This window comes from Lepisosteus platostomus, chromosome 7 (genome assembly GCF_059453375.1).
Source record: "Lepisosteus platostomus isolate fLepPlt1 chromosome 7, fLepPlt1.hap1, whole genome shotgun sequence".
In the NCBI taxonomy this organism is placed as follows: Eukaryota; Metazoa; Chordata; class Actinopteri; order Semionotiformes; family Lepisosteidae; genus Lepisosteus; species Lepisosteus platostomus.
In genome coordinates, this window is record NC_142617.1 from 7,083,516 (window position 1) to 7,103,780 (window position 20,265).

A 20,265-nucleotide genomic window follows, 5' to 3' on the forward strand; every position below is an offset into this window, starting at 1 on the left:
ACATTAATTTGAACACAACGAAATAGTCTGAAGTGCATCATTCATCAGCCATGAACAGATAACATATCAAGAAAGGGAAAATTGGAATTCTTTTGTCTTAGGAATGTATTCTTCAAGTAGCCCTGAGGCTGGAAATTAAGCAATCACAATAGATCTATGTTGTTATGCCTTTGTGTGTGATGGGGGATACATAGACTCATGATCCATAGGTACCACTCCTAAGCTAGCTGGAATACCATCAGTATACCAACTACAATGATATCCCTGCTACAAACCATAAGAAATTCTGCCAAGCTCATCAGCAGTCAGATAATAATAATAATTAATAATTGCTTACACTTATATAGCGCTTTTCTGGACACTCCACTCAAAGCGCTTTACAGGTAATGGGGACTCCCCTCCACCACCACCAATGTGCAGCATCCACCTGGATGATGCGACGGCAGCCATAGTGCGCCAGAACGCTCACCACACATCAGCTATCAGTGGGGAGGAGAGCAGAGTAATGTAGCCAATTCATAGAGGGGGATTATTAGGAGGCCATGATTAGTAAGGGCCTTACTGTACTACAGTATCTTGTATTACCGGGACATTTGAGCATCCAGAGGATCACCACACACTGTGCCAAATATGTGCACATGGTACAGCTGTCTACTTAGAACTACAGCCAAAATACCAAGAGCAAGATTATAGCTGTCTGTGGACCCAGATTAGCTCTTTGGAAACCATATGGTATTTTTTGGGTAGAGATTTGTGCAAGCTAAATACATGCTCAAACATGAAAAGATCTGTTGCTACCTGTAAAGGACCCTGTACCAACACATTTCTTAAGAAATATTCAGTGATCACTCCAATGTCATTCTTTGAGGACTCTGAGACACAAACAGAAAACTTAGAAGTCTGAATTTGGAGAAATGGCGGCATACAAGAGATAATAATGTAATTAAATAAAGAACCCCCCTTCCATCAATTTCAAGTCTGATTTTCTTTTCCTTTGAATACTAAAAATACACTTTCACACAACAGGCATCGTCTGTGGGGCTTTTTGAAAAATCCCGTGCCAAACCAGACAAACATATTTGTTTGGTTTTAAACACATGACTGTGACTAAATATCTCAAATGTGAAATAACTGCATCATGGTCATTGTGTTTAAGCCTCGTAAAGTCAGCAGCCTAAAGCGCCGGCACAGAAACCTTCCGGGAATTTGTCTCTCAGTCTCTGGGTACTGTCATTCCACTTTAAACCGATTTGAGTGCAAACCCTTGGCAATATTTCAAAGACGTTCATTTCTTGTTTTTCCCACACTGTGGGCTAAAATGTGGAAGAGGGGAGTTGGGTGCAGTTGGGTTTCAGTTTTTTATTTCTATGCTCATTATCGTCCTTACAAAGCAAAGGGAAACAGGAATTTTAAGAATCAACCTTCGACAAAACAATTCCAGGAAAGTTGAAACAAACACTGCTAGGCAACATGTATCAAAACATCTTGATCCAAGAAGAAAGTGTGCATCTACAGTACATTTCAGAAGAAGTAAATTTAAAAGCAGCAGATATAATATAGGTTATTTTAATAGGTGTTCAAGAGATAATAGTTGCATCGGCAGACAGTGTTATATCAGCAGACAGTGTTATGACAGACAATTCATTAAAATGGGCTGGAGTGCATGGCTAAGGAATCCCTTTCTAATCAGGGTGTCAGTAAGGCAAGGCTGGGTTACCAAATGGGCTGTAACAATCAGATCCATATACATCATGATACAGTACTTTTGACATAAATTATATCAAGCACACATTGTACACACTTTTGAAGAGGATACATCATAGATCTGCAGAACCTCCCTGAAACTCACTGACATACATTCCTGACAAGTTTAAGGTAGATTATAAACTTTCTGGGTGCATATACAGGTTTTAAGACTATCTGAAGAAACAAAAGATTCAAAAATATTCAAACAGAATTACAGAGGGTTTTGGCATTTTCTGCAGTTGTACGCATGTCTATCAAGTGGAGGGAGCTCATTGTTTCCTTCCTTAATATCATGGTGTTACCTGGTTTGGAGGCCTTGATCAGAAATAAAACTCTTTAATTTCATTCATTGACAATTACACACACAGAAACCATGTTGATGCGCAAATTCCACATAGTAATCGGTACAGCATTTCTCATGTAAATTACCAACAGGTTGTAACAAACTAGTCACTTGTGTAAATGGCCTAAAAATCCTCCTTAAGAATCCATCACATGTTGGAAAGTCAAGATTGAGTCATAAATAGAAAAATACAGGTACAAAATCCATTACATTCAAGAGACAGTACTAGCACAAAAGGATATTATCAATAATAGTTTAATTAATATAGGACCTCTAAATTTATATAGGCATCTTCTATTTAGAAAACGTGAAGGATGATATTCTATGGTGGGATGAAAAATATGTGGAACAGGCGGTTTTTCATATATATATACTCTTTTTTTTCTTTATAACCAACTTCATGCCAGACTTTGCAAATCATTGGTTAATCGACACAACTTGCCTAAAATACTTTCATTCATATTTACATACACAAAATAAAAGACAATCAGCGGACGCGGGCGTCTCTTGGAGAGGCAAAGGCTGTCGCGAGCATGATGATCAACAACGAGGGCGAAGGGGAAGAGGGGGGGGGAACATGCTTTGAAGAATGTGAGAAGATATTTTGGTTTAGGATTTTAAGGTGCAAATATTGTCTTTTTACAAGAGGCATTGAAAAGGTGTCAAGTGTTTTTCTTTACCATTCCCACTACAAGATTAAGTCACAGAACAACACCAGAAATACCGGTCCGAAACGAGTTGTGCTGATATAAGACATCGGTTACCTGAAAGTATAAATGCCCCTACAAAGTTCAGTGCAACTGCTAATCTATCCTTTTTAAATAGACCGTCCCCTTTTCTTTGGCAAATGTCTGCTAAAAAGTGTGTTTTGTTACCATCCCGCTATTGTTACTGTACAGTGTATGTACATCAACATCTCTAAACGCAATCAGCTCTGCGGCATTCTGTGCTTATTTATAAGAAATGACTGATTGTTCATTCATGTGCTTTGCTGAAGGGGAATTAGCTCAAACGGCCCTTCTGTGCAAATCCTGGATCAGGTGCCATATCCTAAAGAATGTTTTAAGCATTTGTGCATATTCATCACATAGAGGGCTTCTAGCACACAAGACGTCTAAATACCCTTCACGGCACTTTGTTTTAAACGTCTTTTCTTAATCGTGAAGCTCTTGATCCACTTCTTTCCAAATTCATTGGACTTTTCTTATTCAAAGCAAGTCTCCCTGATACAAGTTAAATGGCATTGTCTAGTTCGGAAACAGGAAATTAAGGATACTGTACTTTGCTGACCCAGTCTAGAGAGAACAGTAAGTGCCTTTTTCACATCGGAACTGTGGTTCTACAGTCCAAAAACAGTCCAATGAAAAGCATTTACAACTTTTGTTTTACCGCACTGTGGGAAAGAAGATGAATTCATTTTTGATCAAACAAGATGATCTTAATCCGTGTTTAGGGAAATAACGTATCTCTTCCGAATTTTAAAATAAGAAAAAAAGAGGATGGTACATATACTGTATCAAAACTTGTCTTTCAAAAATGCGTATACTATGTAAATACTCAGCAGACATTGCCCAGAAAGGGAGAAGCAGTAGCTTTATGAATATATAATCCTGAAAGAGGTGAAACAGTAACTATTGAACTAGAAGCGTGCAGTATTTCTCAGTGCTTATCTGCTTAACAATTAAGCAAAGATACATCATTTTTTGTTTTTGCCTTTGTCTTTGAGCATTTTGACAACAGTCTTAATCCAGTAAACCGGCCCTCAAAGAGAGACCTCTGAGGTTAGGAAGAAAAAAATAATGTCAAAAAAGAAAAAATGAAAGAAAATACAAAGCATTTCCACACATTGCTTGGGGAAAAAAAAGTACCACAAAAAAACCTTACAAGGAATTAAAAAGACAAGTAGAAATGAATACATGATCCAAAATAAAAGGATTATATAAATTTCCTTGTTTCAATAAACAAGATATAGTAGCACTGCACCATTAACAAGGGCAGATCTACAGGAGTTCCTCTACTTCAGTTCCAACAAACTAGGTATCTTTGTGCCACAGGTCCCCCAGGCTTAACGTATGCAGTTCTTTCTGTATCTTAGTGGTTCAGAGAGTGAATAATATTTACTGGGATGACATAACAAGACCAGTAGGTCTGAAGCATCGTTACCCAAACCCCAAACACACAAAAGCAGAGATATGCTCATTTGAAGCTAAAAAAAAAGCAAACTCTTGTGAAGGATCAGATCTCTAGGTTAAAAGAGGGAAATTCGTGTTAGGAAACAGGCTGCACAAAACCTCTATACATCACAAATCATCTCGTATAATTGCAGCTCTGACTGAACCTAAAGTTAAACTTAATGTTTCCGTGGTTAAAAAAGTAGGAGTTAATACATTCAAGGGTTTTTCTGGGGGCTTTAACTGGGCCAACCTCTACAATGGTGAAACAATGACAAAAGGCTACTGCTTTTCTGAGGTTTCCTAAGAGGCAGTCAGCTACAGATGTAGTATATGCCCCCAGATTGTACTGGGGTCTCCAACTCCAACATCTAGAGATCCTAGTGTTTCTGCATAAGTAATACTTCTAGGTGTTTTTTCTAAGTAAATCAAGCTTTAATGAAGTGAATGTTCTGAATAATCAACTGTAAAATTCCATATTAATAATCCTATGCATGAGCAGCAAAGAAAATAATCAGGTTGTCTTAGTCGACTACTAAGGTTGGAACAAAACGTATGAAGACACAGGTCTCAGCAGGAGTTGGGGACCTGGGAGTTGGAGCATGCCCCTTCAAACAACATTAAAAAGAATGAGACTATGTTGGATTACTGAGAAACACCTTTCTAAAATCTGCCTTCATTCATGGCACATGTACCCAACAAAAAATATACTGTACAACAGGAATGGCAAGATTGTTTACACAACACGCAGTGGGATTACAGCTGTAACAGGCTATTTGAAAAAGGAATGAATGCCTCAAGTTAAATTAAAATGAACAAATAACCCATAACAAAGCAATTAATGTTTTTTCTTTCAAAAATGCTTCTGATGCTGACAGTAATTTTCACAAATATTAATGGACTGAATATGTCCTTCGGAGAAAAACAGGGTTTAAAAATTAAAAAAGGAACACAAAAGGAAGAATTGATCAGTACGAATCCTATTAAATAAAAGTAGAAAACTAAGCTTTTTCTAGCTAAAAATTAGTGCAGTGTCTGTGTTATTAAACTAGCTATCATAGGAAACTAGTAGCACACATTTGGATTAGCTATTTAGATGCTACAAAGACTGTGCAGTAAGGTCAAGCATTGACATAAAATGCATTTTATCTTTCAAGTACTTTAAACTGTTCATTTAAGAAGAAACAGGCTTTGTGTATGCCTTTTATACAAAATTCCTGTCTCATTAAAAGTCAAGAAATAACAGCAAGAACGTATATTGCCTATGTGAAGTTTAATATCAGAAAAGTGGCCAAAGAGCCTCCACTCCATTGTAATATTTCATACGTTCTTACGTAAGATACTGGAGTGACCATCATGAACAGAATAAGTTACAACAAACAAAATGTGCACCTCCATGGGGAGCCTGGTGCACTGAAAGCTGTGCGAGTCCTTTATTTCACATTTAAAGTCTATGACAACAGCTGAATGGTACACCTGATCGGACTAGAACGCCATGCTTGCTCCATTCAGTGAGGCAGTACAGCAGACTCCCTTCACTTGAAACTTAAAACGTGTTCACCCCCAACAACAATTTGGATATTTTCGGATTTTCATTATGTGCACTTCAGTTTATCGGAGAGTGTAGAAGCCCCAATCCATATCTAAACCAGGATGTGAAACTTGATGTGATAAAAATGGGTGGGAGATATAGAAGCTATTCCAGCTTCTTTCCTCTTTCAGCATTACTTCAGAACATCCCAGAAAATTTGGCAAGTTCCTTGAAGTCAAATGCCTTATAAAAAACGTGACATCAGTTCCTGCTGAAAATGGAGAGAATTTCCCCTTTTGTCTTCTCAAAGGGACTTTTTATGTGCAATACAACACATTTCAGTTGGTCAGCTGAAGGGAAACCTCAATCCTACAACTGAATCTTCATACAGAATTTGAGAGCCTTTTATTTCTGAATCACTTCACACACACACATTTCTCTTTAAGAAATTCATCTACTGTCTTAGCTTTTCAGCCTTTGTTTTGTCGCCTGACATTTCATGTTACTGACGGCACAAAATAACCACTGAAATAAGCTGTGAAATTAATTCTTCATAAGTATCTCAGGTGAACCTTTTCCAATTGCTCCAATAACTCTTTTCTATAAATCATGCCAATTCGTTTTAAGAGGAGTCTACTGTACACCACACTCTATAGTCCACAGACTGACCCCCTGCTTGCAGCATTAGATATTAGGACAGACAGGTGGTCATGTGGTCAGAGTTAAGGATACAAAGGCAATCAGTGTGCTAGAAGACAAATCTGTGCATTACTGTGATCGCTAGTTTAAAAAGAGGAAGGTTTTCAGGAAGCTACTAGGTTTCCTTCAGTCGCATGACGGGACGCCACAGTTGAGCTCTCTCTGTTTCGGCACCGAGTATACAGTATCTGGTTAGCAGAGTCAAGAACAGGTAACCCTAGTAAGCAGGCAACGCTGAATAAAAAAAATGTGGAAAAATACACTGCGTGTAGAATTTCTATTTTTTTAAATGCACTTTTTGTTTTCAAAACTTGACCTTAAAAAGGCAGCCTTCTCTCGCACATTATCTGCTAACCCGTCACAGCCACCCAGTGGAAAAGCCCAGCTCTGGGACCAGCTCGGCTCCAGTCCTTGCTGACAATTGGCTTCTTTGGGGAGCCGCCCCCGTCCCCTACCCAAAATGTCCAATGGGCTCCCCTCCCCCAGAGCAGAGCCGAACCTCATGTACTCAGGACAACTTCCTACTGCGACCTTCCGTCTTCAGGACATGGCTAGGAGGTTAGGTAACAAAAGCACAGTGTGTTTGTTAAAAACTGCATGCCTTCACTGGTCAGCGCAGGAGATGAGTACAGGAGTCTGGGCCATTTCATTTGACTGTCCCTCGTGAGGCATGGTTACAGGGTGCTGGCTTCTGCAACGAGAGAGGACACAAAATCACCCTGAAGCGGCATGACGTGAGCCGTGGTGCCCTTAAGAGAAACACCTGTTTCCTGGCATTCCTACTAACACAAACATTAGTGCAGTATCTGTGTTATTAAACTAGCTATCATAGGAATCTAGTAGCACACATTTGGATTAGCTATTTAGATGCTACAAAGACTGTGCAGTGAGGTCAAGCAATGACATAAAATGCATTTTATCTTTCAAGTATTTTAAACTGTTAACGTAAAATGAAACCGGGGTTGTGTATGCCCTTTACAGTACACAAAATTCCTGTCTCATTAAAAGTCAAGAAATAACAGCAAGAACGTATATTGCCTATGTGAAGTTTAATGTCAGAAAAGTGGCCAAACACTCCATTGTAATCTTTCATACGTTCTTACTTAAGATACTGGAGTGACCATCATGAACAGAATAAGTTACAACAAACAAAATGTGCACCTCCATGGGGAGCCTGGTGCACTGAAAGCTGTGTGAGTAATTTATTTCACATTTAAAGTCTATGACAACAGCTGAATGGTACACCTGATCGGACTAGAACGCCATGCTTGCTCCATTCAGTGAGGCAGTACAGCAGACTCCCTTAACATGGCTCTTATTCAAGAAAATGTGGTCACCCCAACAACTGGTGCACTGGAGGAAGACCGCACACATGCCGCAGTAAATAAGAGAACTGTTTAGCCATAATGGTTCTTGGTGGGGTGGTGAAACTATAGGCATCCTTCAGCACAGAGAATCCCGCTTACTCCTGTATGTGATTGCTTTATTTGAGTCACCAACCTTAAAAGTAGGTTACTGCATATGTTTTATTCTGACTGGTATGAAGGTATGAAGAAACTCCCAGGATAAAGCAAATATTGATTCACTGAAATGGAAAACTAAAATGAAACATGATGATGCTTAATGATCCAGATGTACTTTGCTCAACTACTTTGATGGGCAACTATCTTTTAAAATAAGTGAAGGAAAGACTGTTTACCTGTGCGCATTCTCCATGGCTGCCACCTCAGCCAGTGCAGCCAGACTGAAGAACGCTGGGAGATTGGACACACTGGGCCTGTCCTGTGTAATACTGCTTGCGTCTTGTGCCTGGGGTTCTGTGTAGCACCCTTCATCTTTGCATAAAGTCTCGTGGGTTAATGGCTTTTCCTCCTGGTCCTGTGCCAGGTCTCTGGCTTTGTCTTCTGCGAACAGAAACGTAACACCACAGTCAACACCAGGTTGCCACAAGAAATTCTCTACTTCTTTAATGGCAGGTTTAGCCCCTTTTCTTCTAAAATGGACGGATGTCCAGTTTTACTGTAGCTGCCTTCCACATTGGAAGCATTACAAGGCAGAGGGAAACGAGTTAAACCTTCTTCACAGTTGACTGTGTGTATTTGACAGTTTCACAGAAACCAGTTTTTGTACGGTGTACAACACTTAAGAATGCACGTAATTTGAAGAAAAGCAAACATTTTAAGAAATGTCAATCAAAAAGTGTCTCCACATGAGCTTTCTGTCTGTGCTGCCTTTCAGACCAATACCCCTGCTGACAGTTACAGTAAACTCCCGCGTATCTGATAATCACAGTGCCAGAAACCTCAAGCAACTTCACACTCAATAATCACACTTCCAGAAACCTCAAGCAACCGGAAAAAAGTAAATCAAAGAAATGAATAAACAACAACAAAAAAAAGAACATTAAAATAAAAAAACTAAATCCCTGCGCACCTCTGTTTCTCTCACCCCCCACCAGTTCAGCCAGTTGTCTTTCTTCTCCCTTGCTGAATGTTTCCTGGTTCAATCCATGGTGTTTCTGTTTGTGCTTTATCACCATCTGTCCTTGGATTTTTGTGTTTGACTATATTAACATTACCTTATCGTATTACCTGACTTATTTCACTTTTTTAGCACTGTGGTGTTGTCCTAATCATCTTCCTTTAGGCTTGGTGTCATCGCTTCGATCTCACCCATCCGAAAAATCCTCTTATCTGGAAACCCTCTTCTGGATATGAGGATTTTTGGGATCGATGACATTCAAGCAAACTGGCACGCAGTTGGCTTTCATATCATCTATTAAAAGTTTACAGGGAGTTTATTTGGAAATATTTGGAACTTATACAGTACGCGTCTATTTTTAGGATTTGCCTGGAACAGGACACCCTTCCGCGTGGTTGCACCTCTCCGATCCTTGAAGGGGCAGCCTGCTGAAATTCGTGGATGAATAAGCCAGTGACACCCAGAGGTGCCCGCCACTCACCCTCCGCAGGAGACACCCTGCCATCTGCGCTGCGCACCAGGTGCGTTATCTTGTTCTTCCTCGCCTTTCTCTTCTGGCTGCCCACCAGCAGGGCCTCCAGCGATGCTGTGCTGGAGGACTGAGGCAGCTTGGCCTTCTGGACAGGGTCTTGCATTGCTATGGCTACAGATAAAGACACAGGTCACTGGGCTTGATCTGGACCGTGCCTGGAGACAATCCAGGCCCGCATATTATTGATTTCTGTTTTTCTACCACAGTGGAGGTTTTAAAAAAATAAAAATAAAAAAACAAAGACTGCTACCCTAATCTATTTCTCTAAATATCCATTCCATGTTGAAACTCAACAGATTCAGAAGTGAGGCACTGTTAATCCTCTACAAATCTCTGTAGTATGCATAAGGTGCACAGAGACTATCAAGTGTCAAAAGGGGAGAAAAGGATGGAGAGAATCTAGCAGTATGAGTTGAAACAAATAAGCCACTTCAGTGACAGATGAAATGGGCTCTGCGATCTCTTTACTACATCCTGTCAAGATCACAACACCTCTCTGTGGTCTGGCTGATCAGTGAAATGATCACTACCCTCTTGTGCGGCCTGTGAAGTGGCGTTTATTGTTTGTGGTACTAACACAATCCACAAAGTCAGGTCACGATCTACAAATTTACCCTCCTTCTGCTCTGGCTACACACTCCTCAAACAATCGGAAACTAAACGGATACTTTAACAGGACGAGAAAATGGCAACACAACGTGAGCAAACTATTTCACCTTTATCCAATGTATTGGGTTTCTCCTTTTTGTGCTTGTACTTGCTAACAATCTTGTGGAATAAATTCTTTTTCTGAGATGGGGATGAACCTAAGATCAAAACAGAAAAAAAAGAACAGAACATGATGTGTTACATGAGATCTATGTCATTCTCAACTGAAATGAGCAATTGTTAGGCTTAAGACAAGTGACAACGGTAACACTCCACATTGCAGGACTGAAAGCACAGAGAATGGGTGCTTTCCATCCAGCTGTTCTCCGTCCATGACCTTTGCTCACCCTTGCTTGGTTTGGGCTGCTCCACTGTCCCATTCCCACTGTTTCGCTTTTTCTTTGTGGTGCAGGTGTTCTTCCTGTCAAATGTCAGAGGACTATACTGTGGAAGGCTGTTGAATTTCTTTTCAAACTCTTCTTCCAGCTTCCCCAAACTGCACGAAAAATGGAAAATAGTTACACCTACTATACTTAGATGAACTTATATACAAAAGAGCCTGGAGATGCTAAATGAAGGGTTGTCTTCAGCTGAATAAAAGACGAGACTTGGACCTGTGTTTAAACTAGAGCTCCCAGCTAACAGGAAGCTGTGAAAAAGAGATTATTATTGTTCTGTTTTGTGAAGTCCCTGCTCACAGTTATGACACTGTTGGTACTGTATATGTACAGACCCAGTAAGTTAAAGGTTTTTTGCATGCTTCTCTGTAGTTGAGATGTAAGATCTTTAACAAAAAAGACTCTTGCACACAGAGGGTAATGTGATGTTAGTACACTGTTGTAGAAGTTAGCCCAAAAAGTAGAAGATTCAGCATTACAAATAAAACTAAAGCAGAATGAAGACGGCATTAAGGTCACTAAGAACACAATAAATTCTGAAAGACTTAAATGATTACTTAAAAGCACAAACTAGATACAGCAAAATATTTCAAAAAGGCTCTAACAGAAATCCATACAATGTAACTGCTCACCCAGCAATACACTCCTCCTTAGATTTGGATTTTTTCAGCTTCTTGTTGTTGCTGGTCCCTGACTGTGCGAAAGCCCAGCTATCATCGGTCCAGCCACCCTCGTGATCAGAGACACTGCCTCGCCCCGAACCTCTTTTACCTGCAGATCAAAGCCCAGAAAGAACAGTCATTCCATTACTCATCTACCAATACAGACCAGCACGGGAACTAAAATTAACCCAAATTCTTTCTGCTTTTACCAAACATTAACTTAAGTTGCACTCTGCAAAACCGGTCGGAACATTGCAGAAAAAATGTGACGCCTTTTTAAGCCAGGAATTGTAAATTTCCAAATTTAGTAGAGGGAATACTTCTGGAATGGAGTCAGCCTGTTAAATAAAGACTGTCCTAAGACTGAAGCTAAAGAATTTGATGAACGCTGTAACGAACAGTTCTTTCCGGACCCTATGCGGACAACACAGTCCGACGGAGTGGGGGAACACTAGGGAAACGTCATGCAGGAAAACAGGGCTGAAGACAGGGGGGCGTGTCCAAGGTGCGCTGGTGCACGGGGGAGGTGTGGCCGATGCGAACAATCCCAAAGAATAATCCATAGAGTATCCAAAACACGAAGGTAAGTCCAAAACCAGGAGATCCATCAGAACTCGGAATTAAAACCACGAAGGCCGGGTCGGAACCGGCGGACGGGGAACAGGAACGGGAACGGAGGTTAAAACCTTAACGGGACCAGGCGCTTCCTGGTCCCGGACTCGCACGATATGGAAATCAGATGCAGAGCCCGGAAGAGCGTCAGCGCCTGGCTTTTAAGGTGGGCAGGGAATGGGAAACAGGTGCAGAGAATGAAGTATTTAGTGAAAGGGCTGGAGCACCCTTAAGGAGGGGGGACTATAGTCGTGACAAACGCGACCTTGAGAAGTAATAAATGAATTAGTTTGATTTTTAGTGACCACCTGAAGCAGTGATCATCATAATAATCACATGCCCTACCTCGATCCACATTGGCTCGCAGTGAAGTCAGCATTCCTTCAGAGACCAGAGTCTTGTACAGAGCGCCTTTGCAGGCCCTCTCGGACTTCCTCGACCCACAGCTCTCTGGTCTTGTGCTACCCTCCTTCTCCTTCTCCTCCGTTTTCACGAGGAGCAGGGGGAGATCTTGGGGTGCTGACTCCGCTGTGCCCGCGGGGGGCTCCGTCTTCACCTTTGCCTCCTCCGCCTCCGTTTCGATGGCTGGGGGGCCGTTCACGGGCAGCTCTGGGGGCTTAGAGTCCTCCACAGATCCCGGCTCTTTCGCCTTGGCTGGCTTTTTCACTTTGGCCTTCAACTTCTTCTTTGGTGAGCTGACCTCCCCGGGGTCTCCTTTCTCACTGGGTGGGGGTCGAGACTTTTTCTTGGGTGTCTCGCCTGTGTTCTCCCCTGGCCCCCAGTCCCCCTTCGCCACAGCCTCTATCGTGTAGATGACGCTCTCCAGGTCGGACTCGGAGGACTGACGCTTCTTGCAGCTCTTTTTCGGCGAACCCTTGTCAGCCTTCGGAGCCTCGTCCCGGTCTTTCTTCTTTTTCTTTTTCACCTTTTTGGGCTGACTGAGACTCGGGGGGCTGGGGTCGACGGGAGAGGAGGACGCCGAGGAAGAGGCGGACGAGGGGAGAGTGACGCCGGGGGCGGCCTGGGTCTCCTGGCCTAGTGACGTGGTGTCCATCCCTGCTCGGCTGCCCAGGGAGATGCCCGCTGGAGCAGAGGGATCTGGATTGGAGTTGCCCATCGGCGATGGGGTCAGAGCTTCAATTTTCCCCTCCTCCGATGCCAGGCACATCTAAAGGAGACGCAGAAGCTGGTCAGCTTAAAACAATTACCTTCGCAGCACATATAATATAATACAATAAATATAACAGAAACATGTTACCAAAAGCCCTTTTATCGCCACAGTTTTCCATGTAAAACTTCTACCTGCTGGTAATCTACAGGTTTTGTGCTGTTGCAAGTGAAACTGAATATGTGAATACTGATGATTGAAGAATACCTATGTACTGTACTTAATTAATGACAAGAGTATTGAGTTTTACTTACTAAAACTTGCAAAAGGAAATATATATATAAGTTTTACTTTAACATAATAGACTGATTAATAATATTTATAATAAGTATCAGGAATTCTTAATAAATGGCAGGAATAAGAATCAATGAGAAAAAAGATACCCGGTAGTACTGTTTCCTTCCAGCAGGTGGCAAGATTTATCATCTGATAAAAACTCTTGGCAAGAGTGGAAAGTGGAAAGTTTGGCAAAAACAATGCTTTTCACACTACTATTACTTCAATTTCTGAATTTCTTTAAAAATCTATGATTTGCACTAAAATGATCTATCCAGCTGGAATCTGGACTTAACAACCTGGAAATATTAAACTCTCCTCCTAGATAGTCTAATATTTCATTGAATGCCTTCTAATGTGACATAGCTGTTGCCTTGATCAATTTTTCTGCAGGTAAGGTCCCCTGGTGTTAGAAGATAAATCTTAATAACCTCCTCCGGTCCAAAAACAGCTTACCTCTGCAAGCTGGAAAAGCGCTGACTGGCCACACTGTTTCACCTCTGGGACAACGGACTGAGATGTACTGGAAGATATCTGCTTTAAAGAAACCAGGAGTCAATGAGAGGTTTAATTGTTGGAGGTGAAGACAGTCCTCTTGAATCTAGACTAAATGTTTCCTTCCCATGAGTCAAGCAAAATATGACCAATAAAATAAAATATGGGTCATCTCCAGAAAACCCTGATTAGCTTTCATCTCACTGAAATGCCAAAGTTCTACACATTTAAGAAACCTAAATTGTAGAGTTGCCAGGCATTCTTTGGAGGCAGGCTGCTCAGATTACTTCACCTCGGCCAGCTGAAACAGTGGAGATTTCACACAAGGTTTCATGGGCTCAGTAAGTCCAACCTGGGACGTATTGGAAGAAATCTGCAGGCAGAGAAAAGAAATATAATATGTGGTGGCGAAAGATCTTTTTTCTACTGTACATGTGTAACAAAATGTTGGAGACGTCCACTGCTACTCTAACTTGCCTGTTGTATGATACAATAGACACTGGCTGCAAATGACGAGGTTCCAAGTTCTGTTTCATTTATTTTCACTTCAAGTCTATTTTTAAGGTATTTTGAAACTGTAAATGTTAAATGTTTCATTTCACAGAGAGGAGCCAATGGTGTGTTTGGGGGTCCCGGAGCAGGAACTGTCTGAAACTGAGCTGAGCTCCAGCTTACATTAAGCACAGAATAACATTCTATCTAAGGGGTTACAGCGCTAAAACTCTCCGTAAATGTTGCTGAATTTCTCTGCTTGTGAAAATGTTTGAACACAGGAGTCAGAATCCCACCTCAGCCGGCTCAGTCTGGAAGGACTTTCCATTCTTCACTGTGTCTGACACGGTGGTCTGGGGTGTCGTAGAGGAAATCTGGTGAAACACGGAACGCTGATCACCCACAGAATGATAAACCGGCAATGCCAGCTGATATCTACAGTACAGTGCATAAAGTAGCATTTTCAAGGATCTCATAAAATGAAAATGGAAACAACAGTGGCTATTACAGCATGTTTTGGCCTTTCAGATTTTTCCTGGTTTCCATTGCGTAGCGCAGTGTCTGGAGTAGAGTCTGGGTTAGGGTTTGGGTTATGGGTGCTCTGGTTTCTAACACAACCTGGCTAGGTTTCTCGGTGTTTCCAATCTGCCTCTATTGCAGTGTGTTGCTTAGTGTCTGGTCCTGGGCGCAGCCCCACTTTGTGCCCTGTGTTTCCAGGGTGAGTCATGATCCTTGCTGGGATGGGTGGCTTCTGCTAGTGGTTGGATATAATTTACAGATTATTTTGCTCTCTATAAGGACACACATAAATGCACTCTTATTTCCCTTAATTCTGTTGTTGCTGTAACTTGTTTTCATCATTACTGTTGAGCTGTATTTTGTCCGCATCCGGTTAAGCACTCCTGGGTGGCCAGCTCTGTGTCTGACAGGGTTACTGGGTCTTGAAGTAGCAGAGTACTGTAGCTTCTCCACACCTCCTGCTCAGTGAAGGAGTCTCATCCTTCATTATGAATTATATGCTCCCATTTCCACAGTACGTATGACGATGACCAATTGATTGTAATTCTTAACCTGGGTAAATCTAAGAACAGCAATTATATTAATCCTAAAACACCAGATTTATTAAAGTGTCCTTGCACAAGTTCACTTAACATGATTAAGTGATACAATTAACCATTTACTTCTAAAGATCCTTAGCGTCTGGAACAAAACCCATTTTGCCTGTCACTTCGTCTGAGATCATCTGAGCCAGGAATCACCTCCAATTCTCCTTAGGGAGCTTAATTGGTAAGCAATTCCATGCTCCCTTTGACTTCTTAAACGATTAGGTGGCACATACTACACTACCATTAAATATTTTCTCATGATTCACATGAAGACCATGAAAAGAAGACGAGAAATCAGTTTAGGAAAGAAGAACACTGACTTCGAAGCCACCATGTGAAAATGTAACGTGATAAATCATTTCTTTTGCTGAAGTTTTCTCCTAACAGAATCATGGGACAGTTGATACTGTCACAATCGCTACTCCCCCTCTTAAGGGCGCTCCAGCCCTTCCTTGTTCTGCCCCATTACCTGCACCTGTTTTAGCTCTCGCCCCACCTTAAAAGCCAGACGCATAGGGCCCGGAAAGAACTGTTCCTGACAAATGCATGATTTACATGGCAGGCGCGTTCCTGAAAGATGCCACGTACCTCAGAAATGAGGAAAATAAAAACTGATTTATGCATATAAACAGGTGGGGGATGTGTTCCAGAGGGAACTCCCAAATAAAAACAAGTTTACATTTTTATTCATGTCAAATGTTTATATATTTGCTCTACCAGAGGTAATTCGTAAAACTAAATGTTTGATAATGTCTTAATTTCATTCAGATCATGAAGGGGGTGACTCTGCTAGCAGTGCATGGTGAACGATAATCTGATAATCTGGGTTTTTTATTCTTTTACTCTTAAATCTTCTAAGTGTCATTACAAATCATTTTTCCTTATTTAGGCATTCAGAAGCTTATTAATTGTAGGCTGTTTCATTTATTTTATTTATTTAATATTAAGGTTAGAGGTTTTTTAAATTAAACTAATGATGTTGTATTTACTGGTCCTTTACGCTGAAATTACCTTGCAAGTTTTTTTTTTATATAGTAGCTTTGTTTCACATTTGAATTGAGATTGTATGCGATATAAACATACGGGACAGTCTAAGACAATAAGCCATGTTCTTGATTTGTTTTGAAAGAGTGAGAGGAAGCGAGTGACAGGAAGGAGACTGAGACAGGGGTCAGACAGCTGCCTGTGTGCCACCCAAGCGTATGAAGTCTTTAACACCCCATTAAATTGCCCATCGCTGGCAGTGCCAAAGCATGCTAAAGTGAGAAATAATACATTTAGAAGGAGTACATATTCTTTAAGAGCCTTTTGGTTTTGATCACAAAAATGTGGAAATCGAGAGTGCGTAAATGGAAGACTTCCTTTGCGGCACAAGGCATGGAGAGGAGCTGACAGCACCAGTCCATCACAGGGCCACTGTCCAAGAAAGAGGCTGCTTGGGTTACCTAACTGCAGCACCGAGTTTTCGTTTTCTATTGCCGCTGACAAGGACAGCATTACGTCACAGCATCATAAGACAATCGGCTCAAGAAAACCTTTCCTTCATTGCCCCAGATGTGATTTCCTTAAACTGAAGGCAGAATTTGGAGAACCACTACTTTAGACCACTTTAGAACAGCTGTAGAGGTCATAACTTACGAACACAAGAAAAATGACAGAACGGCCTGAGACCACTGGCCATCTAGTCCTGCTGGTAGTTACAGTAGTAGTTCCTTGAGTTTTTTCTTGAAAGATGCCAGGGTATCGGCTTCCACAACATGGCTGGGTAGCTTGTTCCACCCTCCCACCACCCTTTGGGCAAAGAAGTACCTCCTGTTTTTGGTTTGAAATGCACTTCAACCCAGCAGGGCTTTGTGTTTTCGACATATGAAGCCAACATGTCTGTGTGAGGTGGGTGCATCTCCTTTTATTACATCCCCACTAAAAATAAATCACAGTGCTGTGCCAAACTACTGTATGATATCTAGTAAGGAATTTAACGCAACGTTTGTGTGACCTCAGAATACTCCCTGTGACTGCAGCATAGTAACACCTCTCAGACAAAATTGGACCTTGTGCTTTAATAATTTACATGATAAAAAATGTTAACTGTGAAAACTGGCAAACCTGACATCCCTTGTGCTAAACACCAGCTTTCATCAGCTTTTATCTGTTCAAAGAGCACTTGTCAGGGTTCTGACTTGATGAAGAGCCACTTTACAAACTCTTCACCTGGCTGGTGACAGTGACCCCTTCCTTTCCTCCTGAAATTAAGCTCCTACAATGATGACACTAGAAGAAAGCTCTGTACCATTGCTTAACTGTTGCACTTTATGCATCTTTGTTTTCTCTTGATTTCATTTTGTGGGGAGTAGACAAACATTGCAGTTTCTACAAGAAACAAATGACCAGAACCGAGCCATTTGTGGAAAGTTGAGTAAAGACAATAGCGACAAGTCCACTGGATTCTGGACACATCACTTCACTTTTCTTCACACGAGCTTTTCAAGTACAATATTTTTGACTTTTTGGTGGAGGCTTGGAGTAAATTTTTCCAATTAAACTTGAAAGAGTAAACCAAGACATTGAATTAAACAAGCATAAAAAGTCCATGAAAAGTGACAAGATTGAATTATCTGAAAAATAGCTGGAAGGGCTAACAAAGTACAAGAGAATCACTGCACTTGTTGCACAGCACCTTAATTAATACATTCAGAAATTACAACATACGAATTTGAAGATTTAAAAGCGCAAACTTCTTGAATACTAGCAAGACACTCCATTCCTCTTATGAGCTTCTGATTTCCTCACCTCTGCAAGCTGGAAGAGGGCAGATTTCCCGGGGTTTCTAGCAGCTTCTGCGGCTCCTGACTGGGTTGTGCTTGATGAGATCTGCTTAAAAAGGGAAGAGAAAAAGTGGTCAATCAGTCTTTATTATTAATGTGAAGCCTTTAAAGTGTGGAGAGACATCAGTACATTAAATCACCAGCCTGCAAGTCTTATTCCCGAGTATCATAGCTCTGGCGTTTCGTAAGCATCAGGCAAAGCTATTTAGAACGTGAAACTGATTCATTGAATGAGCTCTTCTGTATCATAATCAAGCATTTAAGTACACGGTGTGAATGTTACTCAAAGGACTCCTTACCTCAGCAAGCTGAAACAATGCTGACTTTCCACACTGCTTGTCTGAGTCTAGAGTCACTGAAGACGTGTTGGAAGAGATCTGTTATGAAGAAAGGATGAGAAAACTGACTATTTAACGCAACATTTAGTATGGTACAAAACTTACATCTACATTTTTGTGTTGATTTATTCAAGAAAATAGTGTTTGCCAACATACCGGCAAAACAGTGCGTAATATGATTTCCCGAGAGAACACATGCATTTAATGCAATATTGTGTTAAACAAAAAAAGAAGAGCATAGCAGTCTAAAAAAAGGCTCCTTGGGTTACTGAACTATAGCAGAACAGTTTTAGTTTCCAATTGCTTGCTGACAAGCACAGCATAAAATAATAGCACCATAAGACAATGGTTTCAAGAAAACCTTTCCCTCATTGTCCCTGAATCCTGATTTCCTTAAACTGAAGGCATAATTTGGAAAGGTTCATCTCTGCTTATGATTGGGCCCCCCCGATTCTTACACTGTTACTTTTAACTGTGGTTCCAGCCATTTTCAGCTGATGAAAGGCCATATTAATGTGCAGAGGCATGACTCCTGGCTGCTTATTGTTTTAAATCAACCCCCTGTGGTCCACGCTCGTGACACAAACATTGTGTGCTGGAGTAATTAGGATCAATTTGTGGTGAGTTAATGGAATTTGCAGAGGATTACTTAAACATGTGCCCATGACATTTTCAAAGCACACGGTATCTACTGCCACTGTTCAGTAATGAATCCTTGCAATGTTCCCTTTAACTGCACAGGCCCGAGATTCTCCCTGCTTTCGTGAACTAGAATGCACATCACGGTGATTTGTGCTTATTCACTAAAGTGCAGCTGGGCACAGAATCGTCTCTCTTCAGCATGTTATAAATCAGTGCACCTGGCAGGAAGCCCTGGATGGGCTCTGTACAGCAGAAGGCAGCTTCATCACTGCTCTCTGTCTCTGAGCCGTGCAGGGCTCTTCAAGTATCACACACACACTCGGATCTGAGTCACACCTCAAAAAATGTGGTGCACACTGCTGCACACTGTCACAACTCCCTCTGTAGACGATCTGCAGACACACAGATCTGCGGACGCACATACACAGAGAGGTAGTTCTATCCAGGAAGTCCGATCAAGGCTATGGCCCCAAACTCACAGCCTTCGCTAGGGGGGTGGCATTAGGGGGCAGTAACCCCGGATGTGGGCTAACGTGCCCCCCAAAAGAATTTTCTAATGAAGTGGAAAAAATGTTTTCGTTTACTTTTTTTAGAAGTACTGAAAAATCTTGATGTAACTAATCTAACGTTTCAATCAAATTTACTTTTTCTGTCACGACGAACGAAAAAAACGTACCTAAGCCCTGTGTCCCATCTGAGGTTTCAGTACGGGATTTAGAATACAACACACAAGGCGGTTTTGTAGCCAGAAATTGTTTAATCTCATTTCGTTAATCAGAAAGCGAGGCTCTCAGTAGTCTAAATAATGGATATAAGAAAATGGTTAAAGGACCATCTTCAGTCACCACCCAAGGGGTGGCTCGTAGCAGGGAAAAGAAAATGGAGCAGAAGTGAGGGAAGCAGATAGGTGCTCGATGTCGACAGCGGCAGAAGAGCACACGCTAATTCCAGCCGGGCTAATTTTGCTGTTAAAGACAGAACCGGCTTAACCAATAAAGACTCCTGTCCGGTCATTGGTGGAGCACTGGTGCAGCCCCCTGACGACCTAGGGATGGAAAAACCCAACCGGGCCGCTCCACGTCGATGCCCTGTCTGTCTGT

At 41.5% G+C, this 20,265-nt stretch overlaps 1 protein-coding gene and 1 long non-coding RNA gene across 4 annotated transcripts in view; both read right to left on the minus strand.

Annotated features, from left to right (window-relative positions):
- The window catches only part of LOC148658048 (uncharacterized), a 283,796-nt gene that overhangs the window by 1,646 nt on the left and 261,885 nt on the right, over positions 1-20,265 (minus strand). The gene's annotated exons all lie outside the window — the stretch shown is intronic.
- Positions 1,551-20,265, minus strand: part of bbx (BBX high mobility group box domain containing) — a 43,348-nt gene continuing 24,633 nt past the window's right edge. For 2 of the 3 annotated variants that reach the window (XM_088638951.1, XM_088638952.1), the window contains exons 7-18: positions 18,485-18,562; positions 18,151-18,234; positions 14,551-14,628; positions 14,055-14,135; positions 13,724-13,801; positions 12,169-12,991; positions 11,182-11,320; positions 10,499-10,647; positions 10,220-10,309; positions 9,453-9,614; positions 8,190-8,394; positions 1,551-7,181 (exon numbers count right to left, since the gene is read on the minus strand). In XM_088638951.1, coding sequence (XP_088495077.1) covers positions 7,094-7,181; positions 8,190-8,394; positions 9,453-9,614; positions 10,220-10,309; positions 10,499-10,647; positions 11,182-11,320; positions 12,169-12,991; positions 13,724-13,801; positions 14,055-14,135; positions 14,551-14,628; positions 18,151-18,234; positions 18,485-18,562 — 2,055 coding nt within the window. In that variant the 3' untranslated portion in view covers positions 1,551-7,093. The remainder of the gene's footprint in view (positions 7,182-8,189; positions 8,395-9,452; positions 9,615-10,219; positions 10,310-10,498; positions 10,648-11,181; positions 11,321-12,168; positions 12,992-13,723; positions 13,802-14,054; positions 14,136-14,550; positions 14,629-18,150; positions 18,235-18,484; positions 18,563-20,265) is intronic. The other variant, XM_088638953.1, reaches the window with a different exon arrangement.